Raw genomic sequence first — 24561 nt, forward strand, 5'->3', positions numbered from 1 at the left:
CAGGGGCGCCGTGCGACCCTGAGGATGTGGGAGAGGGAGCAAATGTCTCCCGGGAGCCAGGTCCAGCCTCGCCCTCCCTGCGGGATGGAATTCCCGTGTTTTGGCACTACGGAGATCCAGCCCCACAAAGTCCCGTCCTTGGGGGCACCTCAGCATCCCAGCCCCCCGCGCTCCCGGCTCCGCCCTAATTTCAGGAATTTAATCGGGAAAACGGCTCCCGGCCTCGTGATCTTATCCGAAAGGAGAAAAAGAGGGAAATTGGGGAATTTTCCTGGTTCTTTGAGCGCCGAGCACAAAGCAGCGGGCCCAGCGCCTCCCCCTCCTGTCCCGTCCTCCCGACCCCGATTCCGGCGGCTCCTCCACGTGGGCTCCCGGCACGTTGAACTGCGACATCCCAAAAAAGCCACCGGGGCCGCGGCGCTGTCACAGCCGGGGGTGGCACGGAGGTGACAGGGTGGCACCGCCGGGCTGGGAACGCTGCGAGCAGCCTCAGGTGGCACCAGGTAGGATTTGGGGGATGTTTGGGCAATATTCCTTCTCCTGGAAAGGGCTGCCCAGCCCGGGGGAGTCGCGTGGATGTGGCAGCTGGGGACGCGGCCAGGGGTGGCCCTGGGGACAGGTGACAGGGGGCACCGGGGGCTGTCCCATCTCCGCCGTGCCCCAGTTTTCCCAGCGCGTCCCGCCCTCCTTCCCAGCTCCGCGGGCAGAGGGAGCGCGTGTGGGGGGACTGTCCCCATCCCCCGGGAACGCCACCATCTGTCCCCTGCTCGGTGACATCCGCCCGGGGGACACTCCCAGTGCCGAGGGGCTCACTGGGAAGGGAGGGGAGCTCCGGGCCGGGGGCTGTGGGCTCCCTGCACGGACTGGGCCGTACTGGGAGCAGCTGGGGGCTGCGGGTGCCCCCCAGGTGTGCGGATCCCCCCGGTGGTTCCTCCCCCCCAGCTGCATTTGCATTTTTTACTCATTTCCACATTAACTCACATTTTTGCGTTTGTTTATTTGGGGAAGGGGGGACACTGGGGGGACACGTGGTGGCCTCTGCTGTCACAAGAGCCCTGTCATGGTTCAACCACGACACAGGGCCCAGAGGACTCTCCTTCCTCCCTCTCTCCCTCCCTCCCTTCCTCTTCCTCCCTCCCTGCCCTTCCTCCTAATTAAAGGGAATAAAGGGAATAAAAATAAATAGAATTAAACGGAATAGGAGTAGGAGAAGTGGACTAAGCAGAAGATAACAACTGGAATGACTTAAATAGAATAAAATAAAACAGAAAGAATAATCAATGACATAGAAAAATAAAATAAATAGAGTTAAAGACGCTTCTGGCCTTAGATATGAACATGGGGCAGGGCACTGGTGGGACTGGCAGGACTGGGAAGTGCCCCTGAGGGACATTCCAGGATCCAAAGGTACTTCAGTACCTGAAGAGAACACGGAGAATCACCCCAGAAGGATTTTCCAAGGTCCGGAGATACTTCGAGGCCCCAGGGGACAGGGAGAAGCATCCCCGGGGGATTTTCTCAGGTGCAAAGGTAACACGGAGAACCCTCCCAGAGGGATTTCCCAGGCTCTGGGAGAACTGGGAAGCGCTGGAGGACACTTCAAGGTCCAACGGGACACGGAGAGGTGTCCTAGAGAGACTTTCCCAGGTGTGAAAGGCACATGGAGAAACGTCCCCGAGGGATTTTCCAAGGTCCAGGGGGACATGGGGAAACATCCCGGACGCTTTAAGATCCAGAGGGAACACGGAGACACATCCTGGAGGGATGTTCCCAAGGTCTAAAGGGACACGGAGAAGTCCCCGGTCTCCAGAACTCTCCAGGAGCTCCGCGGGTGCCCCGGGGTGGGCGCGGCACCGGCACGACCCCGCTCCTGCGGCTACCGCTGGTCACCCGCCGGGAGCTCCCTGTCCCCGAGGGGGTCCCCAGCCCTGAGCAGGTCCCTGGGCTCGAGGGGGTCCCTGTCCCCAAGCACGGCCCCATCCCTGCGGGGGTGCCTCTCACTGAGCAGGTCCCTGTCCACGAGCGGGTCCCCATCCCCACAGGGCTCCCTATCCCTGTCCCCATCCCTGTCCCCAGGCGAGTCCCCATCCCCACAGGGCTCCCTATCCCTGTCCCTGAGAAGGTCCCCGTCCCCACAGAGCTCCCTGTCCCTGAGTGAGTCCCCCTCCCTACGGGACTCTCCATCCCTGTCCCTATCGCTGAGCAGGTCCCCATGCCCACGGGGGTCCCTATCCCCATCCCTATCCCTGAGCGAGTCCCCGTGCCCGCGGGGGTCCCCATCCATGTCCCTATCCCTGAGCAGGTCCCTGTCCCCGCGAGGGTCCCTGTCTCCACGGGGGTCCCTTTTCCTGTCCCCACAGGGGTCTCTATCCATGTCCCTCTCCCTGTACCTGTCCCCACCAGGGTCCCTGTCCCTGTTGCTGTCCCTGTCTCCGCGGGGGTCCCTCTCCCTGTCCCCAGAGGGGTCCCTATCCATGTCCCTCTCCCTGTCGCTGTCCCTGCCGGGGTCCTTGTCGCTGTCCCTGCAGGGGTCCCTGTCCCTATCGCTGTCCCTACCGGGGTCCTTGTCGTTGTCCCTGCAGGGGTCCCTCTCCCTGTCCCTGCAAGGGTCCCTGTCGCTGTCGCTGTCCCTGCAGGGGTCCCTGTCCCTATCGCCGCGGGGGTCCCTCTCCCTGTCCCTGCAGGGGTCCCTGTCCCTGCAAGGGTCCCTGTCGCTGTCGCTGTCCCTGCAGGGGTCCCTCTCCCTGTCGCCGCGGGGGTCCCTGTCGCCGTCCCCGCGGGGCCCGAGGCTGCGGGGCCGGCAGAGCCGGCGGGAGCGGCGGTGGGAGCTGAGGTTGGCCGGCGAGGCGAAGGCGCGGCCGCAGCGGGCGCAGCGGAAGGGCCGCTGGCCCGAGTGCACCCGGCGGTGCAGCAAGAGGCGCCCGCGGTGCACGAACACGCGGCCGCACTCGGGGCACGGCTGGGCGCGGTGCTCCCGCAGGTGCAGCTCCAGGCTCTCCCTCCAGCTGAAGCTGTTCCCGCAGCGCTCGCACACGAAGGGCCGCTCCTCGCCCGGCCCCGCCGCGCCCGGGCAGCGCGGGGGCCGCGCCCGGTGCGACTCGCGGTGCCGCAGCAGGTCCCCGCGCAGGCAGAAGCTGCGGCCGCACTCGCCGCAGCCGTGCCGGGCCCGGTTCCCCCGGCGCAGCTTCTTGTGCGCCAGGAGGCTGCGGCGGTGCCGGAAGGATTTGCCGCAGGTGACGCACAGGTACGGCCGGCCCGGGGGCGCCTCGGCCCCGCCGCTCGGCCCGCGGCTGCCGCGCCTGCGGAGCCCCGACGGCGCCGGCACCGGCCGGGGCAGGGCCCGGGCACGGCCCCCCCGCTCGGTGTCACGGCAGCCGGAGCGGGCGACACCGGACCCCGACTCCCAGCGTCCCCCGGCGTCATCCTTGCTGTCAGAACCGCTCCAGGCACCTGCTGGGGACAGAGTGTCACCGTGGGGGAGTCCCGGACCCACCGACGGCCCCACGACCACCCCTGCGACACCGTGGGGTACTCCCAGCCCAGCTTAGGGGGTGTCACACGGGGGTCTGGGCAGGGCCAGCCAGCCCCTCGTCCCACAGCGACCCCCCAGCCCGAGGGTGTCCCCGCGGGGTGTCCCGGTCACTCACAGCTGTCGGTGGTGTCGGTGCTGTCGCTATCTCCGCTGAGCCCCCCATCGCAGGGAACCCCCCCGTGTGACTCCTCCTTCATGAGGGGGAACTTGGAGTTGGGGTCTGTGTGGGAGGGAGGACCCTCAGTGCCCCCCGCCACGCCCTGGGAGGGTCACGGTCACCGGGAACCGTCACCAGGCCGGGGGCCGTGCTGGGGGCGGGGGCACCGGTGCCGTTCTTGCTCACAGCCGGGACACGCCCGAGCCCGCTCCGCACGCACACCTGGGCTGAGCTCTGCGGGGCCACCGGGCTGCAGACCCCCGGACAGACCCCCGGGCAGCCTCCGGACCCACAGCTCGGCCTTGGAACCCCCGCCATGTACCCAGAGCCCCGGCTGAGCCTCTGAACCCCGACCGAGCCCTCAGACCCTCAGCCAACCATCCAAAATTCCGGCTCAGCCTCTGAACCCCCAGCTCAGCCTCCAACTGTGTCCCCAGCCCCGTGGCACCCCAAGCCCGTGGCATCCCCAGCCCCGTGGCACCCCCAGCCCCATGACACTCCCAGCCCTGGGCACCCCCTGCCCTGTGGCACCCCCAGCCCCATGGCACCCCCATCCCGTGGCACCCCCAGCCCTGGGCATTCCCAGCCCCGGGCACCCCCCGCCCTGGGCACCCCCAGCCCCATGGCACCCCCAGCCCCATGGCACCCCCAGCCCCTGGCACCCCCCGTCCCGGGCACCCCCAGGCCCGGGTACCCCCAGCCCCACGCCCCCGTCCCTCACCCAGGCTGGCCACCAGCTCGTAGTTGTCGCCCATGACCTCTCGGTGCAGCGCCCGCTGCCAGGGCGCCAGCTGCGCCCACTCCTCGGGGGAGAAACGCACGGCCACCTCCTCGAATGTCACCTCGGGGGTCACCCCCTGGCAGGGACACCGGGGGGCTCAGGGGGGCCGGCGGCACCGCCCTCGCTGCGCACCCCTTGGGGGTCCCCCCGGGCTCTGGGGGCCCGAGCCCCCCTAACCCCGACCGGAGGCGTGGGGACAGCCCCGGCACCCCCCCAGCCCTCCGCAGGACCCCCGGAGCCCCCCTGCCCCCGGTGCACCCCGGGCCCCGGGCACGGCCCGGGCTCACCCGCTGCATGGCCGGGCGGGGCCGATGGCGGCGGCGGAAGGGGCCGGGCTGGGGGGAGGCACCGGCAGCGGGGAAGAGCACCGGAACCGGGCGTTGGGGGCACCGGGGGGCCCCCGGGCGAGGGGCGGCTCTGCACCGGTGGGTGCTGGGATCCGGCTCCTTCCCCGTGCCCGGTGGGTCCGGGATCCGGCCCCGCTCGCCCACCCGGCAGCGTCACCCGCCCCCCGAACGGGGCTCGTCGGGACACGGCCCCCCCAAATCCCGAGGGAGCGGCCTGGTGACCCCGGGATCTGGGAACCCCGCCTGGGAGCTCCCACACCGGGTGTCCCCGGCCCGGAGGGTCCCACACCTGCCCCAGGACAGGGACACCCCCGGGACCTGCAGCCCCTGTGCCCAAACCTCCCAGGACCCACCCGGGTGGCACCGGGTGCCCCCAGCCAGAGTGGGGAGCACAGCCACACACCTGGCCAGTGGCACAGGGTGTCTGTGTCCCAGCGGGTCCCCCAGTCCCCAGTGTGAGACCTCCCCCCCCCCCATCTGTCCCCAGGGAGCACCGGGGCCGTTGGTGCCACCCCCGTGGATGTGACAATGACCCCGGGCTCGGCCCGGTGGCCACCCTAATGGAGAGCTCTCACCTGGTGCCCAGGTGAGGTGTGGTGGGCACAGAGCACACTGGAAGGTACTGGCACTGGCACTGGCAGTGTCCTGGTGATCCCTTGGCCATGGGCCAGGGGTCAGAGCCTTTCCCGGGCTCAGGCCAGGACTGAGGCTGGCGTGTGTCCCTGTGCACCCCCCGGTCCCAGACAGAGCACCTGGAGCCCCAGAGCCATCAGAAGCTTTTATTTTAAATAACCTCAAAAAATAGAATTGCAGAGAGCAGAGCTGGGGAAGGGGAGTGGAGCGGGACCCCCTGCCCAGCCGGGGCTCCGGGGGCGGCTGTCCCGGTGTCGGTCCCGTCACAGGATCCGGTTCCCTTTGGGATGAAGCAATGGCAGCTCCCAGCGGCGTCTGTGGCCGAAGCTCTGCCCAGACCGTGGATCCCCAGCTCTGTCACACCGGGGGGACAGGGAGAGGCCACACAAACCCCAGCAAAGCCCCCCGTGCCGCTGGAGCCCCCCACCACCACCACGACTCCGGCCCCAGCGGCCACCCCGGCGTCACCCTCCCAATCCGGAATATCGAGTCCCAAAGCGCGCAGTTACCCAGAGCAAGCAGAAGCACAAGCTGACCCCATCCCCCCGGCACCGGAGGCGTCTCCGGGCCCTTCTGGAAGCAGAGCTGAGCCCTTCCAGGCCCTTTTCCTGGCTGTTTGCCCGGAGTGCTCCCAACCCCCGCGCGGAGCTGCTCTGGGGACCCCAGGGGGGGTCAGCCCGCAGCAGGGCGCCCCGCACTCCCTTCCCAGCCTGTCCTTAGGGAATGCCATCCAGTCTGGAACAGCCTGGAAGGTTCTGGAAAGCGGAGGGAGCCCTGGAGGGCCCCTCTTGTCCCAAGTCTGGCTCCCGTGGATGCAACTCCACCGTGTCCAGCTCTTCCTGGTCTGTGTGGCTGGAGCCACACGGCAGATCCGGCTCCAGCGCTGGCTCCTCCAGCCCTTTGGTGTCTTCCCAAGCCAGGAATGTGCCATGTCCCAGCCTGGCTCTGCTTTGCCCCACAGCCCCGGCTGGAGGCTCCTCCAAGTCCCAGTGCTGAATCTGGCTAGCGGTGTCACCTTGGCACCGAGCCCTCAGCTCCATCCCTTTGGCTCTGTCCCCTAAGGTCCATCCCTTTGGCTCTGTCCCCTCGGCTCCATCTCCTCCAGGCTCACCGTGTGTGGCCCCAGGAGCCGAGGGCCGGTCCTTGCTGGGGGTGTCTCGCTGGGGGTTCCAGTGTGGGGGCCACAGGCAGCCGGGGCAGGGTGGGGGTCCCGATGCGGGTGTCTCAGGGCGGGTCCCAGCGCGGGGGTCGCAGGCAGCCGGGGGGGTCCCGGGGCTCACAGGCAGCCGGGGCACGGGGCCGGTTTCTCCTCGCCGCACTCGCGCTCCGGCGCTCCCGGCACTCGCTTCTCCTCGAAGGCGCGGGCGCAGCCCCCGGCCTTGGCCCAGAGCTGCCCGCGGGGGGGCTCGGGAGGGCGGGGGGCCAGGCAGGCGGCGCAGCAGCACGGCGGGGGCAGCCCCGGCGCCCGGGGGCTCGGGCCCCCCCCGGGGCACTTACAGGGGGGCACCGGGACCGGGGCGGCGCCGGGGCCGGGCGGGGGCTCGTCCTGCATCAGCTGCAGGAGGATGTCGGCGGCGCCCGAGGGGCTGTCGGGGCGCGCCGGGGGGGCCCCGCGGGAGCAGGGCGGCAGCAGCAGCGCGGGGGGCTCGGGGCCCTTGCCCAGCGGGTCGCCGGCGGCGCAGGGGGGGGCCAGGCCGGCGCCGTGGGTGCGGCGGTGCCGCAGCAGGTGAGCCTTCTGGCTGAAGCCCTTGCCGCAGTCGGCGCAGCGGAACGGCCGCTCCCCGGTGTGCGTCCGCAGGTGCACGGCCAGGTTCACCTTCTGCCGGAAGCGCTTCCCGCACTCGGCGCACGCGTGGGGCCGCTCGGCGCAGCCGTGGGGACACTCGGCGCACGCGTGGGGACACTCGGCACACGCGTGGGGCTGCTCGGCGCAGCCGTGGGGCCGCTCGCAGGGGTGGGGCCGCTCGGCGCAGGAGTGGGGATGCTCGGCACAGGTGCGAGGATGCTCGGCGCAGCCGCGGGGACACTCGGCGCAGGCGTGGGGCTGCTCACACGCGTGGGGCCGCTTGGTGCAGGCGTGGGGCTGCTCACAGGGGTGGGGACACTCAGCGCAGGGGTGCGGCCGCTCGGCGCAGGGCTGCGGCTGCGGCTGCCCGCAGGTGTGGGGTCGCTCACAGGCGTGAAGATGCTCCGTACAGGTGTGAGGATGCTCCGCGCAGGCGTGGGGATGCTCCGCGCAGGCGTGGGGATGCTCCGCGCAGGTGCGGCGCTGCTCGGCGCAGGTGTGGAGCCGCTCGGCGCAGCCGTGGGGACGCTCGGCACAAGCGTGGGGACGCTCGGCGCAGGCGTGGGGACACTTGGCGCAGGTGTGCAGCTGCTCGGCGCAGGTGTGCGGCCGCTCGCCGCCGCCGTGGCCCGGCCGGAGCCCCCCGTGCTCCGCACAGGCCTCCCCGCAGAGCGTGCAGGGGAAAGGGCTCCCGGCGGGGTCCAGGGCGCCGGGGGCCGGGCCGGGGGTCCCGGTGTGCACCCGCTGGTGCACCCGCAGGGACAGTTTGCTCTTGAAGCGCTTGGGGCACTCGAGGCAGGTGAAGGGCTGGCGGCCCAGGTGCGTCTTCTGGTGTGCCAGCAGGTTGGGCTTCTGCGCGAAGCGCTTCCCGCACTGGGCGCAGGCGAAGGGGCGCTCGCCCGTGTGCACCCGGTAGTGCGTCACCAGGTTGCCCTTCTGGTTGAAGCGGCGGCCGCAGACGCCGCAGGTGAAGGGCCTCTCACCTGTGTGGATGCGCTGGTGGGTGGCCAGGTTGGTTTTGAGGCTGAAGCGCTTGCCGCAGGTGTCGCAGCGGAAGGGGCCGCGCCCGCCGGGGCCGTGCCCGTGCCGCGGCGGCCGCTCGCACTGCCCCAGGCCCCGCCCGCACTCGGGGCACGGCCAGGGCCGGCCCTCGCCCGCCCGCGCCCCCGGGGGGGACCCGGGGGGCTGCTCGGCGCCCGGCTCCGCGGGGGGGGCGCCGGGGCACGGCTTGTGCCCCGCGTGGCTCTTCTGGTGGGCGACGAGGGCGAGCCAGAGCCCGAAGCTGTTGCCGCACTGATTGCAGATGAAGGGCTTTTCCGGGGAGAGCACGGCTTCCCCCGGCCCCGGCTGCGCCCCCAGGGGCCCCAGGATGGGGGGGCCGGGGGCGAAGGGCGCGGCGGGCGCCTCGGGGGGCCGCAGCAGGGGCACCTTGGGGCAGAAGCCGTCGCCGCAGTGGGCGCAGGGGAAGGAGGGCTCGGCCGGGGGCGGGGGGGGGAAGCCCTTCTCAGGGCACGGGAACAGCTCGGTGCCCTCGGGGAGCTTGGGGGCGGGCGGGAGCGGGGCGAACGGGGCGGGGTCCTGCGGGGCGGGCGCGGGGGGCAGCAGGGCGGGCGCGGCCCCGAAGGGCGCGGCGGGGGCCGGGCCGCGCGCGGGGCAGCGGCGCTGGCGGGGGATGTGCGTCTTCTGGTGGGCCTTGAGGGACACCTTGTCCTTGAAGCACTTGTGGCACTGGGCGCAGGGGAAGGGGCGCAGGTCGGTGTGGGTGCTCTGGTGCGTGACCAGGTTGGTTTTCTGGGTGAAGCGCTTGCCGCACTGGGCGCAGGCGAAGGGCCGCTCACCTGTGTGCACCCGGTAGTGCGTCACCAGGTTGGTTTTCTGGTTGAAGCTGCGGCCGCACAGGAAGCAGGAGAAGGGCCGCTCGCCCGTGTGGATGCGCCGGTGCGTGATCAGGTTGGGCTTCTGCCGGAAGCTCTTGCCGCACTCGGGGCACACGAAGGGCGCGTCCTCGGGGCAGCCCCGCGCCGGCGCCCGCGCCCGCGCCTTGCCCTCCTCGGGGTGGGCGCCGTGGATGCGCTGGTGCGCCAGCAGGTTGGCCTTCTGCGAGAAGCTCTTGCCGCACTGGGCGCAGGGGAAGGGCCGCTCGCCCGTGTGCACGCGCCGGTGCGTCAGCAGGTTGGGCCGCTGGCTGAAGCTCTTGCCGCAGTCCCCGCAGCGGAACGGCTTCTCCCCGGTGTGGATGCGCTCGTGCGTCACCAGGCTCTGCTTCTGCCGGAAGCCCTTCCCGCACTGGGCGCAGCGGAAGGGGCCAGGGACGCCCCCCTGGGCCCCCCAGCAGCCAGCACGGGGGGCAGGGGGGTCCCGGGGGGGCTCGGGGCCGCGCTGCCCGCCGGGGAACCAGCGGCCGGAGCTGCCGCCCGCGGCCGGAAACAGCTCCAGGGAGCCGGCGCCAATCCCGGGCTTCTCCTCGGGCTCCACCTTGCTCACCCGCCCGGGCTCCACTGCACCGGAGAGATGCCGGGGTTAGCCCGGCTCCCGGAGAATTCCGGGCTGTCCCGAGCGGGGAGGACCCGGGCCCAGCCCCCCTTCCCTGTGGGGCCCTCACCGCTGAACCACGAGGACATGGGACACCCCAAAGAGCCTCAATTCCCCAAGTCCCTCCTGGTGTGTGACATCCCAAAGGGCCCCCAAACCTCCGAGTCTGTGACACTCAGGTCCAAAATTGTCCAAACTGGCTCAGAATGGCAAAAACTGGTCTAAAATGGCCGAAACTGCCTCACAAAATTGGCCCACAAACTAGGTCAGAATTACGATAAATTGGTCATAAATGGCTGTGAACTGGCCCAGAATGGCCCCAAAATGGCTGAAAACTGGCCCAAAATGGCTGAAAAAGGTATTTAAACTGGCCCTAACTGGCTCAGAACAGCCTCCAACTAGCCCCAAAAAGTTCTGAACTGGCCCAGAAGGCCCCCGAAGAATCCCAGCCCGCCGCTCCCCCTGAGCCCCCCAGTCCCACTGCTCCCCCAGTCCCACAGACCCGGACTCACCGGCGCAGGGGCTGCCCAGGGCCTTGGACTCCTCCGGGCCCGTCCGCGCGGCCCCGAACGGCTCCTCCGGCGGCTTCATCCCGAACAAACCCCCCGGCTTAAAGAACCGGTACCCTGGGGGGACACGGGGCACCGCAGTCGGGACCCCCGGCACAGCTGGGACAGCCGGGCTGCTCCCGGGACAGCCGAGCTCTGGCACGGGGGATGGAGCCACTCCTCGAGAACCAGCTCCAGGTGAGCCTGGACGGAGCCATCCTGGGCTGGGACGGAGCCATCCTGGGCTCTGGGCTTTCCCTGCAGCCTCTCCCAGCACCGGGAATCCCCAGAACGCTTTCATCATCCCAGTTCAAAGTCCCCACAAAAATGCACCGAGTGCTGTGTGGAAAATCCCTCCCCAGCCCCCACCCTGGGTGTCGTCCCCCCCTGCCCTCACCTGTGCAGGGGTCCGAGGGGATCTCGGCACCGACAGCATCCAGCTGGGATCCGGCCCGCGGCGCCGGGCTCAGCCGGGAATACGGGAGCAGATCCAGGGCGTGGGCGGGCTGGGGAGGGGGCAGCGGCTCAGAGGCATTTTGGGGCCATTTGGGGTCATTTTGGGATGTTTGGGGACCTTTCCCTGGATTTGGCCACAGGCCAAGGACAGGGATGGTGCCCCTATTCCTGCATCCCAAATATGAGGTTCCTTGCTCCAGGATGCAGCCCCCACCCCTGCTCCCCAAACCAGACCCCTGCTCCCCCAAATTACATCCCCACCCCCCCAAACCAGACCCCTGCTCCCCCAAATTACATCCCCACCCCCCCAAACCAGACCCCTGCTCCCCCAAATTACATCCCCACCCCCCAAACCAGACCCCTGCTCCCCCAAATTACATCCCCACCCCCCCAAACCAGACCCCTGCTCCCCCAAATTACATCCCCACCCCCCAAACCAGACCCCTGCTCCCCCAAATTACATCCCCACCTCCCCAAACCAAATCCCCCCTTCCCCAGCAGATCCCTCCTCCCCAAACAAGATCCTCGCGCCCCCAAAACAGATGCCCAGCCCTGTTCCTCCAAACCAGATCCCTGATCCCCAAACCCGGTCCCTGTCCCCCCCGGTCCCCACTGCCCACCCCCCGAACCAGCTCCTTTTCCCGCCCGGACCCGCACCGAGGGAGGAACCTTTCCCGAGGAGCCAGACCCGCTTCTCTGGGGACACTGAACCCCCCAGGTCCCCCGTGCCCTCCCGGGTCCCTCTCGTGTCCCCAAGCCCCCGGAGCCCGGTGGAGGCAGAGCCGGGAGGGGCGTGCGGCCCCCCCGCGCCCCGGGACTTCCCAATGCGCCGATTTCCCGGAAAAACTCCTGGGGGGCTCCAGGGGTTGAGGAAAAACCCATGGGAAAAGCCCCGGCCCCGGGAATCCCCCCAGAATCCCCCAAAGGCCGCGGGGGGTGCAGGAGCGGGGATCCCCCGGGAGTTCCCCCGCAGTCCCCCGCGTACCTGGGGCGCTCCCCCCGCCGACATCGCTGCCCCTTCCCGGGCCCCTCCGGCTCCTCGGGGCTCCTTCCCCGCGGCTTCCCGGCCCTTTCCCGGCCTCTGCCCAGCCTTTTCCTGGCCTCCTTCCGCCACCGAGTCCCTCAAATGGCCGCGGCGGGGTCCTGGGAGAGCGGGAGAGCGGCGATGTGAGCGGGAGCGGGGGCGGGAGCGGGGATGGGGCGGGAAGGGCGGCGGGAACCGGGCCGGAGGAGCGCGGCAGTCCCGGAGCGGCTCCGGCGGCCTCGGCCCCCCCGTCCTCCTCCTCCTCCTCCTCCTCCCCCCGGAATTTGGGGTGCGGAAGGCGCCGAGCGGGGCCGGATCCGGCTGTGAACGGCGAGAGCCGGGAGCGCTGGGAGTTGTAGTTCGGGATGGGATGGATGGATGGGATGGGATAATGGGATAATGAGATGGGAATGGGGATAGGGATGGGACAGGACGGGACGGATTCGATGGGAGCGAGCGCGAGCGGCAGCAGGGAATGGCCCCGGCACGGCAGCGGCTTGTCCAGCCGGGAACGGCTCTGGGAGCCGGGAATGGCCCCGGGAGCCGGGAACAGCCCCGGCACAGCCTCGTCCTGCCGGGAATACCCCCGAGAGCCGGGAATAGCCCCGGGAGAACCGGGAATAGCCCCGAGAGCCGGGAATAGTCCCGGGAGAACCGGGAATAGCCCCGGCACAGCCTCCTCCTGCCAAGAATAGCTCCGGGCGCTGGGAATGGCCCGGCACAGCCTCGCCTTGGCAGTCAGGAATAGCCCTGGGGCTCGGGAGCAGCCCCGGCGTGGAATCACCTCATCAGCCAGGAGCAGCCCCGGGAACAGCCCCGGGAGCCGGGAACAGCCCCGGGGCCACCGGGCCGGGCTCCCCCGGGCCTGGCGGCTCCCGCGGCAGCTCCCAGGCTTCCCAGCTCCCCCCGGTGCCGGCCGCGCCTCGGGGGGGTTCGCAGTGACCCCCGTGCGCCCCAGCACCGGCTCCCTCCCGCGGGAGCCCCGGACCGCCGCTGCCACGGGTGTCCCCCCCCCGAGACTCAGCAGTTCCTGACACCCCCAAGCACACCCTGAGACCCCCAGGCCCCCGTGCCCCCCATCCTCACCCCGACCCCCAGCTCCCCCCCGGTCCGTGCCCCCCCCACCTCCCGGGCCACGTGACCGCGACCCCCGGGACCCTCCCGGGGAAACTCACGGGCGGCCGCTGCCCCGCGGCGCGGTGACGTCACGCGCTCGGTGACGTCAGCGCGCCGGTGACGTCAGAAGTCAGCTAGGGCCGCGTCCGGCCGCGCCCCGTTCCGGGGCGGGGCCCGGGACCGGGGGGCAGCGCCCCCTAGCGGCGCCGCAGGACAGCGCAGATGCGTGAGGATGGGAGGGGCCGGAGAGACCCCGCCCCCAGTGTCCCCCCAGTGTCCCCCAGTGTCCCCTCGCTGTCCCGTAGTGTCCCCCAGTACAGCCCCAGAGTTCTCAGCATGCCCCAGCGTCCCCCACTACAGCTCCAGTGTCCCCCAGTGTCCCCCAGTGTCCCCCAGTACAGCCCCAGTGTCCCCACAGTGCTCCCCAGAGCCCCCCAGGACTCCCCAGTATAGCCCCAGTGTCCCCCCGTGTCCCCCAGTACAGCCCTAGTGTACCCAGTGTCCTCCAGTACAACAGTGCTCCCCAGAGCTCCCCAGTGCCCCCCAGGACAGCCCCAGGGCTTCCCAGTAACTTCCAGAGCCCCCAGAGCCCCACAGTGCCCCCCGAGCCAGCCGCACCCCCCGGTGTCCTTCGGTGTCCCCCACACCTCCGAATGTTGCCCCCACCCCCTCCCTCGGCCTTCAGCACCTCCCTCCCCCCAGTCCCGCTGCCAGGGGGGGACACCCGGACAAGGACAGCCGGGAAGAGCGGAAGGTTGTTCCCAGGGCTTGGAGCACCTTCCCGGGGACAGGACCCCGTTCCCGGGGACAGGAGCCCATTCCCGAGGGGCAGGAGCCCGTTCCCGGGGAGCAGGACCCCATTCCCAGGGGACAGGAGCCCATTCCCGAGGGCAGGAGCCCATTCCTGAGGACAGGGCCCCATTACGGGGGGCAGGGCCCCATTACGGGGGGCAGGACCCAATTCCCGACGGCAGGAGCCCGTTCCCGGTAGTCAGGAGCTCGTTCCCGGGGGCAGGATGTCACTCCCAGTAGGACACGACAACACTGGCGGTGGGACATGAAGCCATCCCTGGAGGACTGGACGTTATTCCCAGGAGCAGGAGCCCATTCCCGGAGGCTCGAGCTCATTCCCGGAGGCTGGAATTTGCTCCCAGAGGACAGCAGCCCATTCCCGGGGCTCAGGAGCCCATTCCCGGAGGCCGGAGCCGTTCCCGGGGTCCGGAGGGTGTTCCCAGGGCAGGATGGCATTCCCAGCAGCCCATGACGCCATTCCCGGGGTCTGTCCCCCGATCCCATCCCATTATCCCATCCCAGCCCGGCCCCTCCTCCCGCGCCCCGCGGGTGGGGGGGGGGTGGGGGGGGTCACCCGCGGGGCCGTCCCGGGGGCGGATTTGGGGGCAGATCCCAGGAAATCGGCTCATGCCAGCCCGACGCCAGCGGCCCGCGGATCCGTGAGGCCGCTCCCGGCGGGATGAGGCTGCCGGTGTCGCTGTGGCTGCCGCTGGCCCTGGCGGTGGCCGCGGTGGCCGCGGTGGCCGCGGGGCAGTCCCCGCTGCAGCGGCGCGTGGTGCGCGATGTGCTGGAGTATTTCCACGGGCGCAGCAACGTGCACTTCCTCTTCAAGGAGCGGGAGCTGGACGGGGTCATCGAGCGGGTGAGTAACGGGACTCCGCACCGGGAGCCGCCACTCGGGGCCGGGATGGCCACGGGAATGGGGAGGGGGCGGGGGGGGGGCCGGGGGGAGCGGGGAGGGGGACGGAGTGCCCGGGAGGGAGCAGCGGTGGAGGGGTCATCGAGGGGTGAGCAGGGATTGGGACTGGGATCGAGGATTGGGGGTTCAGGATGGCCACGAGAACAGGGAGGGGGCAGCGAGGGGGTCGGGGTGGGGGTCCTGGAGGGGGCACGGGTGAACGGCGTCATCGGGCATGGGGGCAACAGGATTGGGGGCTGGGATTCGGGGTTCAGGATCCGGGATGACCATGGGAATGGGGAGGGTGTGGGGGGGTCCCAGGAGGAACAGAGGGAGGGTTGGGGAGGGGTCTGGGGTGTCCTGGAGGGAGTGGGAGATGGACAGGATCATCGAGCAGGTGAGTTTGGGATTTGGGATCTGGGGTTCAGGACTGGGATCCGGGATGGCCTCAGGCATGGGGAGGGGGTCGGGTGTCCCACAGGGAGGGTGGGCACCGGGTGCCAGGGTGCCCCGGGGTGCCCCGGGACCGGCCCTGCTGGCCGGGCTGAGCTCGGTTATTCATTAACGGGTCCGAGCTGATCCCGGTGCCCCCAGAGCCGGGGCCATCCCGGGGTGCCCCTGCACACTGTCACACTGTCCCGTCTCTGGGAAGGGCCAGGACTCCAGGGACCCCCACTTCGGGCCACTTGGGGCCACCCTGGGGTCATTCCTGGGATGGGTTTACCTGAGGGTGTCCAGGATTCAGGATCCTTCCCAGGGTTCAGGACCCTCCTGGGATTTGGGGTTCCTGTGGGAGCTTTGGGGTCCCTCTCAGGGGTTGGCATCTGTGGGTTTGGGGTCTCCCCCAAAAATCGGGGTCGCTCTGGGGGTGCTCGGGTCACTGCTGGGGTTTGGGGTCTCACCGGGGGCTGTATTCCCTGGGAGTCTGTGGGGTTTGGGAGTCGCTCCAGAGGTCGGGATCCCTCTGGGGAGCCCTGCCACGCCCTGGCACACCCTGGCACACCCTGGCACCCCGTTCCTGCAGGAGGACCCTTCGGGGACCTTCGTGCAGCTCCGCCTGGGCCTGGCACAGACCACGTGCCGGAAGCGAGCGCCGCAGCGGCACTGCCGGGTCCTGGAGAGCCGGGTGAGGGACCTGGGGACCTGTCCTGGGCTGCCCCTCCTCCCGGGGGCACCTGGGCTGCCCCTCCTCCCGGGGGCACCTGGGCTGCCCCTCCTCCCGGGGGCACCTGGGCTGCCCCTCCTCCCGGGGGCACCTGGGCTGCCCCTCCTCCCGGGGGCACCTGGGGCTGTCCCTCTCCCCTGGGGCATGTGGGGTGTCCCTCTCCCCTGGGGCACATCCCAAGGTGTTCCCATCTCCCTTGGGCACATCCTGGAGTGTTATCCCCTCCCCCAGGACACATTCCAAGCTGTCCCCCCTCCTTTGTGGCACATCCTGTTCCCCCTATAGCTCCCCTCTCCCTTGGGGCCATCCCTGGGTGTCCCCTCTCCCCTGAGCCCATCCCTGGGTGTCCCCTCTCCCTTGGGGCCATCCCTGGGGTCCCCTCTCCCTTGGGGCCATCCCTGGGTGTCCCCTCTCCCTTGGGGCCATCCCTGGGTGTCCCCTCTCCCTTGGGGCCATCCCTGGGTGTCCCCTCTCCCTTGGGGCCATCCCTGGGTGTCCCCTCTCCCTTGGGGCCATCCCTGGGTGTCCCCTCTCCCCTGAGCCCATCCCTGGGTGTCCCCTCTCCCCTGAGCCCATCCCTGGGTGTCCCCTCTCCCTTGGGGCCATCCCTGGCTGTCCTCTCTCCCCTGAGCCCATCCCTGGGTGTCCCCTCTCCCTTGGGGCCATCCCTGGGTGTCCCCTCTCCCTTGGGGCCATCCCTAGGTGTCCCCTCTCCCTTGTGGCCATCCCTGGGGTCCCCTCTCCCTTGGGGCCATCCCTGGGTGTCCCCTCTCCCTTGGGGCCATCCCTAGGTGTCCCCTCTCCCCTGAGCCCATCCCTGGGTGTCCCCTCTCCCTTGGGGCCATCCCTGGGGTCCCCTCTCCCTTGGGGCCATCCCTGGGTGTCCCCTCTCCCTTGGGGCCATCCCTAGGTGTCCCCTCTCCCCTGAGCCCATCCCTGGGTGTCCCCTCTCCCTTGGGGCCATCCCTGGGTGTCCCCTCTCCCCTGAGCCCATCCCTGGGTGTCCCCTCTCCCTTGGGGCCATCCCTGGGTGTCCCCTCTCCCTTGGGGCCATCCCTGGGTGTCCCCTCTCCCTTGGGGCCCATCCCTGGGTGTCCCCTCTCCCTTGGGGCCCCTCCCAGGGGTCCTCCAGCCCCTCAGCCTCCCGCAGACCCCCTGTCCCCCCACCCTGCTGCTGCGGGTGGGACAGAGGGGACGGTGGTCGGTGCCAGAGGGTCCCCAGGGCTCCTGGGGGTGACATCCCGCCGTGTCCCCAGAGGAAGCCAACCTGCCTGGCCTGCTACAAGTTCGACACCGGTGAGGTCCCCAAGGTGCTGGACAAGTACCACAACTGCGGCCCCAGCCACCACCTGGCGGCTAAGGTGAGGTGTCCCCAGTGCCCCCCGGTGTCCCCGCCGTGTCCCCAGCCGGTGCCAGCCCCTCTGTGCCCGCAGGAGATCCGGCAGAGGGACGAAGCCGAGTGCCGGGCGGTGGAGGAGGCCGGCAGAGGGGGGGACACGCCCTACCTGCCCGGGATGTTCGCCTTCTCCCGGGGGCTGCCAGCCTAGGTGGGTACGGGGCGCCCCTGGGACACCCGGGCTGGGGACAGGGGACACAGCGCCCCATCACAGCCCCCTCCGTGTCCCCTTTCAGGCACCACGGCACCGATGGACGCTGCCACGGCCTGCCCCGCTTGTCACCCCCCAGCCCCGTGTGACCAAGGAGGGTCCCGGACGTGTCCCCCCCCCCCCGCCTGTCCCCTCTCTGCAGTAAAGCCAGCGCTGGCTCCGCTCTCACGGCTCTTATTCCCACCTGGCACCGCCCGTGTCACCCCCCGATGTCCCCAGGGATGAGATGGGGACACAGTGGGTGGGCAGCGGGCTCCATGTCACCACTGCCTGGGTCACCTCTTGTCCCCAGGGGTGAAAGGCAGGGACACGATGGGTGCGAGACCCCTGAGGCCGCAGGACAGAGGGACACTGGAGGGTGGGACATGTTTAATGCACAGTGCCACCACGGCCCCTGTCCCCGAGCTGTCCCCCAGCCGAGGCTGGGCTCCCCACAGCTCCTCTGGTGCTCCCTGGGATCCTCTGCTGGGCTGGGGTGGCTCTGGGGGTGCCCCAGCTCCCGTGTGGCGGTCCCAAGGCTCGCAGGAGGAAGGAGACAGGCTCTGGGGGTCTCAAGGTGACAGTGTGGGCTCTGAGGGCTTTCCTGGATCCATTTCTGGGCTCCCATGGCGAAGGAAGTGAACTTGGGCAGGGGTGGCACTGAGGGGCTCCCAGCCCTGGTTTCGGGGTCCCACAGCTCAGGGTGTGGGTGGCTCTGGGGGTTCTTGGCCCCATTTCTGGGGTCCTGTGGCTCAGACAATGGTGTCTTTGGGCTGTGGTGGCTCTGGGGGTTCTCCTGGCCCCGTTTTTCGGGTCCTGTGGCTCAGACGATGGTGGCTTTGGGCTGTGGTGGCTCTGGGGGTTCTCCTGGCCCCGTTTTTGGGGTCCTGTGGCTCAGATGATGGTGGCTCTGGGCTGTGGTGGCTCTGGGGGTTCTCCTGGCCCCATTTTTGGGGTCCTGTGGCTCAGACAATGGTGTCTTTGGGCTGTGGTGGCTCTGGGGGTTCTCCTGGCCCCATTTTCGGGGTCCTGTGGCTCGGATGATGGTGGCTCAGATGAAGGTGGCTCTGGGGGTTCTCCTGGCCCCGTTTTTGGGGTCCTGTGGCTCAGACGATGGTGTCTTTGGGCTGTGGTGGCTCTGGGCGTTCTCCTGGCCCCGTTTTCGGGGTCCTGTGGCTCAGATGATGGTGGCTCTGGGCTGTGGTGGCTCTGGGGGCTCTCCCTTCCCACCTTCGGGGTCCCGCGGCTCAGCCCACGCCGGCTCCGGGCCGAGGGCTCTCCTGGCGCTCAGAAGCCGAAGTCGCCGTGCTGGCGGCGGCCGAGCGCGCGCTGGGCCTGGGCGATGGAGTCGTCGGCGCGGCGGCCGAGCTCGCGGCACTCGCGCAGGGCCTGGCCCAGCTGCCGCGTGGCCTCCTCCAGCACGAGGCTGCGCCGCGCGGGCCGCGGCTCCCAGAAGCCGGCGCGCACCCAGGGCTGCGGGGGCTCGGCGGGCGCGGCGGGCGCGGCCTCCCCGTCCAGCGCGGCGTCCAGCTCGCGGCACAGGCGGAAGAGCTCGCTGCCGCGGCCCGCCACGCGCTGCCCGTCGATGGCCTTGAGGCCGGGCAGCATGGCGGCCAGCGCGGCGCGGTAGGCCGGCGCGGCGCACAGCGGGTTGGCCAGGTTGCCCAGCGGGTCCCGCAGGCGCAGGCTCTCCAGGTGCCGCAGGCCCTGCAGGCAGCGCAGCTGGCGCAGGCTGCGCAGGCGGTTGCCGGCCAGGTTGAGCTGGCGCAGGCTGCGGCAGCCCCGCAGCGGCTCCACGCTGGCCACGCGGTTGGCGGCCAGGTTGAGCACGGCCAGGGCGCGCAGCGCGGCCAGCGGCGCCAGCCCCGCGATGGCGTTGCCTGACAGGTCCAGCCACTCCAGGTTGGAGCAGTCGGCCAGGCAGCCCAGGTGCGCGATGCCGCGGCCGCGCAGCCGCAGCAGCAGGATGGACTCCAGCGAGAACTCGCCCGTCGCGGCCTTGAGCAGCGCCGGCGTCACCCGCACCCCGGAGCCTTCATCCACCTCCTCCTCCTCCTCCTCCTCCTCCTCCTCCTCCTCGTCGGATGGCTCCGACACCTCCGGCTCCTCTGGCGCCTCCTCCCCGCGCCCCTCCATCCCTGCGGGGAGGTCCTGGGGGGACAGCGGGGCTGGGGTGGCACCAGGGACCCCCGGGGTGGCCTGTGGGGTGCCCTGGGGTGTGGGGACACGCGTGGTGTGCCAGTGGGGCACAGGGACACTCAGGGGGCACGTCTGGGGCGACAGGGGACGTGTGCCAGGGGGTGTGGGGCACAGGGAGATGTGGGGCACATCTAGAGGTGTCACCTCACGCCCCTCCAACCCCGTGAGGGGTCCCGAGCAGGGAAAGGGGCTGCGGGTGGCATTGGGGAACGGCTCTGGAAGGACACACTGGTGTATCCCGGGGTGCAGGGACCCGTGGGGGACACATCTGGGTGGGAACTGGGGTGCCGAGACATATGTGGGAAATATCTCGGGGTGTCTTGGGAGTGTGGGGACACGTGTAGGACCCAAAGGCCATTGCTGTGGTTGGGGGACACGCGGGGGTCATATCTGGCGGGAACCTGGAGCACAGGGACAGCTCCAGAGCCCATGGGGAGCCCCCACACCCCAACCGGCCCTCCCCCCAACACCCCTCAGACCCACCGTGTTCCATCCTCCGGTGGCCCCAGGCCTCCCCATTGCCCCTGTCGGTGCCCCCGTTACATCCCCGGAGCTCCCGAACCCAGCCCCCGACATCATAGCCCCCCCCCGGTGCTCCCAGACCCTTCTGTGGTGCCCCGTGACCTCCCCGGAGCCCCTCCATTGCACCCGCCCCTTTCCGCCCCCCAGGTCCCCCCAAATTCCCCAAATCCCCGCTCCCCCCTCACCCCCCCCCCGCTCTCACCGCACGGCGGCTCCCGGCGGCCCCCGAGGCCCCGCCCCCCGTTGCCATGGGGACTGGACCCGCCCCCGTTGCCGTAGGGACGAGATTCCGCCCACCACAAGGCCACACCCCTGCCTCGACCCCTAGTTTGACCACGCCCCTTCCCGCGGGTCCCGCCCCCCGACGACCCCGGCCCGCGATCCCGCGGCTCCCGGAGAGTTCCATAAAAACGGCTTTATTGGCAGCTCCGCTTCACCCCGCTGCCCCCCGCCCACGGCCGGGACAGCCCTCCCGTCCCCGCCCTGGGGTCCCTCCGGTCCCTCACCGGGGGCTTTCCAGTGCCACCGGCCACCACGCTCCGGGGCTGCTCCTGCGCCGCTGCAGGTGGCAGAGCGGGCCGGGATCCTGGGGGATGCTGTGGGATCCCCCTGCCGGGGCCCCGGCACATCCCGGCGCTCAGGATGTGGCACCGGCGCCTGCTGGCACCTTCAGGCACATCCCAGGGCTGAGGGGTCACCACTGGCACTGCTGCGGGCACCGGCACAGCCCGGCACAGGGTGCCAAGGACACAGCACTGGCGGCCACTGGGGAACCCGGCACACCCCAGTGCTCAGGATGTGCCACTGCGGAACCCGGCACACCCCAGTGCCAGGATGTGCCACTGGGGAACCTGGCACACCCCAGTGCTCAGGATGTGCCACTGGGGAGCCCGGCACACCCCAGTGCTCAGGATGTGCCACTGGGGAGCCCAGCACACCCCAGTGCTCAGGATGTGCCACTGGGGAGCCCAGCACACCCCAGTGCTCAGGATGTGCCACTGGGGAACCTGGCACACCCCAGTGCTCAGGATGTGCCACTGGGGAACCCGGCACACCCTAGTGCTCAGGATGTGCCACTGGGTCCCCTGGCACACCCCTGTGCTCAGGATGTGCCACTGGGGAACCCGGCACACCCCAGTGCTCAGGATGTGCCACTGGCAGCTACTGGGGAACACAGCACGTCCCAGTGCCAGGACTCACCACTGGCAGTCACCAGGGCCTGTGGCACCACCCAGCACATCCTGACATCCCAGGCCCTGGGGAACACAGCCCATCCCAGTGCCAGGGATTCACCATCAGCACCCACCGGAGCCCCTGGCACCTCCGGGCGTTCAGGGGCAGAGGGCGGGGGGCTCTGGCCAGCCCAGCTGGGACCCAGTGACAGCAGTGCCAGTGGCAGCAGTGGCTGCGGCCATCCCCGCACCGGTGGGGGCCGTGCCCGTCCCTGTGCCCGTCCTTGTGCCCGTGCCGTGGGTGCGCTCGTGGCGCTCCAGGTGCGTCTTGCGGGTGAAGCCGCGGCCGCAGCGGGCGCAGTGGTAGGGCCGCAGCCCCGTGTGCACGGCCTGGTGCCGGCCCAGGTTGGTCTTGGAGCTGAAGCGGCGGCCGCAGCGGGCGCAGGCGTGGGGCCGCGTGCCCGAGTGCACCAGCAGGTGCCGCGCCAGGTGCGCCTTGCGCCCGAAGCCGCGCCCGCACTGCGGGCAGGTGAAGGGGCGCTGGGCAGGGGGCACCTGCGGGGGGTCCTGGGGGTCCTGGGTGCAGCTCTGGCCGCTTTTGGCACCGGGCACCTGCAGCCGGGGCTGGTGGTCCTGGGCACCGGGCGCTTGCGGGGGCTGCAGGAGGGGCGGGGGGTCCTGGGCACAGCCGTGGCTGCAGTTGGCACCGGGCACCTGCGACAGGTGCTGGGGGTCCTGGACGAAGGGAGGCTCAGCCACGGGCACCTGGGGGGGGCACTGGGGGTCCTGGGCTCCGGGCTCCTGTGGGGGCTGCAGGGGGTGCTGCGGGTCCTGGGCACAGCCGAGGGCTTGGCTCTCCAGGTGCTGCCACAGGTGCGACGACGAGTTCTGCTTCCAGGCGATGCCCATCCCACACTGGGGGCAAATGAGCAGCTTCTCCTCGGCAGGGCTGTCCCTGTCCCCGTCCTGGGGCTCATCCAGGTGTCCATTCCCAGCTCCCGGCACCGCTCCCGTGTGCAGCTCCAGGTGCGACGCCGGGCTCTGCTTCCAGGTGAGGCTCATCTGACACCCGGGGCAGAGCAGCGGCTTCTCCTCGGCAGGGACGTCCCCGTGGCCGTCCCCGGGGCCGTCGCGGTGCCCGTGCCCCGGAGCGGGGTCCCCGTGCAGGCGCAGGTGCCGCAGGAGGTGCTGGCGGTGGGCGAAGCGGCGGGTGCAGCGCGGGCAGGGGTGCGGCCGCTCGCCGGTGTGCGTGCGCAGGTGTCGGTCCAGGTGGGTTTTCTTGCGGAAGCGGCGGGCGCAGCGCGGGCAGGGGTAGGGCCGCTCTCCGGTGTGCGTGCGCAGGTGGGAGCGCAGGTGGATGCGCTGCCGGAAGCGGCGGCCGCAGTGCGGGCACGGGAAGGGCCGCTCGCCCGTGTGCACCCGCAGGTGCCGCGTCAGGTGCGCCTTCTTCCCGAAGGCCTTCCCGCACTGCGGGCAGCAGAAGGGCCGCGGGCCGGGCTGCGAGCGGTGCCCGCACCCGCCGGGGCCGGGGCTCATCCCTGCGGCCGCGCCGGCGCCGATGCCCATCCCGAAGCCCATCCCGATGCCGTCCAGGGGCGGCCCCGGCCCCCAGGCCGGCAGCACCCCGTATCCCAGCTCCTCCGGGCACGGCTCCTCCTCCTTGCAGGCGCCGGCGACCCCCGGCGTCCCGGCGGGCTCGGGGGGGAAGGCGCCGGGCAGGGGCTGCGGGGCCGCCCAGGCCTCGGCCTCATCCTCCTCCTCCTCCTCCACCTTCACCTTCCGCACCAGCCACTGCCCTGCAGGGACACGGGAGGGGACGTGCCAACGCCAGGGCGCCCCGGCACAGCCACCGGGACACGGGAACTTTCACCCAAGGACGTGGAGCTGCCACTGGCACCGGACACGGTGACCATCAAGGCCAATGGCACCAGGGACGCGGCGACCGTCACTTCAAGGGCCTGGCACAGCCACTGGCCCTGGGGACATGGTGACCATCCCCCAAGGACCCAGCGCTGTCACCAGGCCCAGGACAGGGTGACAGTGACCGTGTGGCCCCAGCATTCCCGGGAGACGCTTGGCACTGCTACTGAGACTGTCCCTCACCTGAGTCGTGGAACTCTGGGTCCCCTGGATCATCCGTGTCATCCTCGGGGGTCACCTCCGCCTTGGGGACCACCAGCCATTCTGGGGGGACAAAGAGGCACAGACAGGTCCCTCCCCGGCTCAGGGGGGCCCCGAGCACCCCGGGACCCCACAGGCCCCACTGAGACCCCCCGGAATCCCCCAGTCCCCACCTGAGCCGGTGCATCCGGGTGCTTCCATCTCCTCCAGCTCCGTCCTGGCCACGGGGGCACCTGCGGTGGGGGGCACGGGGTGAGCCCCCCCAGACCCGAGCTAGGGATCCCCTGCACGCCGGGGGGCTTGGGGATCCCCGGGACCGCCGGGCACGTACCCAGGGCACAGTGGGGGCAGACACTCTCCTGCCTGGTGGGTCCGGGGGGGTCTGGAGGGGTTCGGGAGCAATCCAGGGGGGTTCAGGGGGGTCAGGCAGGGTCCGCAAGGGTCTGGGGGGGGGCTCGTGGGATTCCGTGGGGCTCTGGGGTGTTCCGAGGGGTTCCCGTGGAGTGGCGTCCCCCTCCTGGTCTCCCAGGAGCTCACGGCCACCCCGCCCACGTTCTCCGTCCGCCCTGGGCCCCCCCGTACCCCCACCCAAGCCCTTTTCCCACCCCCAGCCCCCTCCGTTCCCCCTTCGTCGCCCCCCAAGCCGTTTTCGTTCCCCGCTCTCCCCTCCGTGCCCCCCTTCCCGTCCCCGCCCTCCCATCCTGCCCCTCCCCGCCGCTCCCCCCGCCCTTCCTGCCCCTCCCGAGCCCGAGCCCGGTCGCGATCCCGGTCGCGACCCCGCTCCGGTCTCGGTCCTGCCCGTACCCGCGGCCTCGGGGCTGCCCCGGCCCCACCGGCTCCGCCGCCGCCGCCGCCGCGCCCCGCCCCCCGCGGTGGCCGCCGGTCCCCCCGCCCCGCCGGGACCGCCCCCCCGTGTCCGCACCCCCCGGGCTCTCCCGTGTCCCCGCCGTGTCCCCGTGCCCTCCACCCCTGTGCCGTACCGGGTGTCCCCCGTGGAGGGGACACGGACACGGCTGGGGACAGCATGGGGGGGGCATGGGGACACGGATAGGGACACAGGGGGGACACGGGATAGGGACACAGGGGGACACGGACAGGGACACAGGGGGACACGGGACAGGGACACAGGGGGGACACGGATAGGGACACAGGGGGACACGGATAGGGACATAGGGGGGACAGGGGACAGGGACA

At 70.8% G+C, this 24561-nt stretch overlaps 5 protein-coding genes across 9 annotated transcripts; 1 reads left to right on the forward strand and 4 right to left on the reverse strand.

Annotated features, from left to right (window-relative positions):
* Positions 1-977: 977 nt before the first annotated feature.
* On the reverse strand, positions 978-4796 carry LOC132341241 (serine/arginine repetitive matrix protein 5-like). Of its 2 annotated transcripts, none has more exons than XM_059872724.1 (4): positions 4758-4796; positions 4411-4546; positions 3648-3752; positions 978-3450 (listed from the first exon to the last, which is right to left on the reverse strand). In XM_059872724.1, the coding sequence occupies exons 1-4, from the start codon at positions 4764-4766 to the stop codon at positions 1877-1879; spliced, it is 1824 nt and encodes a 607-aa protein (XP_059728707.1). In that variant the 5' UTR covers positions 4767-4796; the 3' UTR covers positions 978-1876. The 2 variants fall into 2 exon arrangements, with proteins under 2 accessions (XP_059728707.1, XP_059728634.1); XM_059872651.1 differs by having other exon boundaries at positions 978-3453.
* Positions 4797-5582: 786 nt separating this feature from the next.
* LOC132340157 (zinc finger protein 135-like) lies at positions 5583-13133 on the reverse strand. Of its 2 annotated transcripts, none has more exons than XM_059871012.1 (5): positions 12972-13133; positions 11758-11915; positions 10714-10822; positions 10281-10394; positions 5583-9734 (listed from the first exon to the last, which is right to left on the reverse strand). In XM_059871012.1, the coding sequence occupies exons 2-5, from the start codon at positions 11779-11781 to the stop codon at positions 6727-6729; spliced, it is 3255 nt and encodes a 1084-aa protein (XP_059726995.1). In that variant the 5' UTR covers positions 11782-11915; positions 12972-13133; the 3' UTR covers positions 5583-6726. The 2 variants fall into 2 exon arrangements, with proteins under 2 accessions (XP_059726995.1, XP_059727072.1); XM_059871089.1 differs by having other exon boundaries at positions 12922-13133.
* A 1195-nt stretch (positions 13134-14328) lies between these two features.
* RARRES2 (retinoic acid receptor responder 2) lies at positions 14329-17537 on the forward strand. Of its 2 annotated transcripts, none has more exons than XM_059836507.1 (5): positions 14329-14566; positions 15627-15728; positions 17024-17128; positions 17201-17314; positions 17378-17537. In XM_059836507.1, the coding sequence occupies exons 1-4, from the start codon at positions 14384-14386 to the stop codon at positions 17312-17314; spliced, it is 504 nt and encodes a 167-aa protein (XP_059692490.1). In that variant the 5' UTR covers positions 14329-14383; the 3' UTR covers positions 17378-17537. The 2 variants fall into 2 exon arrangements, with proteins under 2 accessions (XP_059692490.1, XP_059692413.1); XM_059836430.1 differs by having other exon boundaries at positions 14332-14566; positions 17400-17537.
* A 191-nt stretch (positions 17538-17728) lies between these two features.
* LRRC61 (leucine rich repeat containing 61) lies at positions 17729-20334 on the reverse strand. Its single transcript, XM_059874191.1, has 2 exons — positions 20277-20334; positions 17729-19504 (listed from the first exon to the last, which is right to left on the reverse strand). The coding sequence occupies exons 1-2, from the start codon at positions 20322-20324 to the stop codon at positions 18641-18643; spliced, it is 912 nt and encodes a 303-aa protein (XP_059730174.1). The 5' UTR covers positions 20325-20334; the 3' UTR covers positions 17729-18640.
* A 140-nt stretch (positions 20335-20474) lies between these two features.
* Positions 20475-24229, reverse strand: ZNF467 (zinc finger protein 467). 2 transcript variants are annotated; one of them, XM_059872957.1, is made up of 4 exons: positions 24172-24229; positions 23541-23600; positions 23350-23430; positions 20475-23042 (listed from the first exon to the last, which is right to left on the reverse strand). In XM_059872957.1, exons 2-4 carry the CDS (start codon positions 23566-23568, stop codon positions 21406-21408), a joined length of 1746 nt encoding a protein of 581 aa, XP_059728940.1. In that variant the 5' UTR covers positions 23569-23600; positions 24172-24229; the 3' UTR covers positions 20475-21405. The 2 variants fall into 2 exon arrangements, with proteins under 2 accessions (XP_059728940.1, XP_059728991.1); XM_059873008.1 differs by lacking the exon at positions 24172-24229 and adding an exon at positions 23699-23902.
* Between the last annotated feature and the right edge of the window lie 332 nt (positions 24230-24561).

This window comes from Haemorhous mexicanus, chromosome 1, assembly GCF_027477595.1.
Source record: "Haemorhous mexicanus isolate bHaeMex1 chromosome 1, bHaeMex1.pri, whole genome shotgun sequence".
Taxonomy (NCBI): Eukaryota; Metazoa; Chordata; class Aves; order Passeriformes; family Fringillidae; genus Haemorhous; species Haemorhous mexicanus.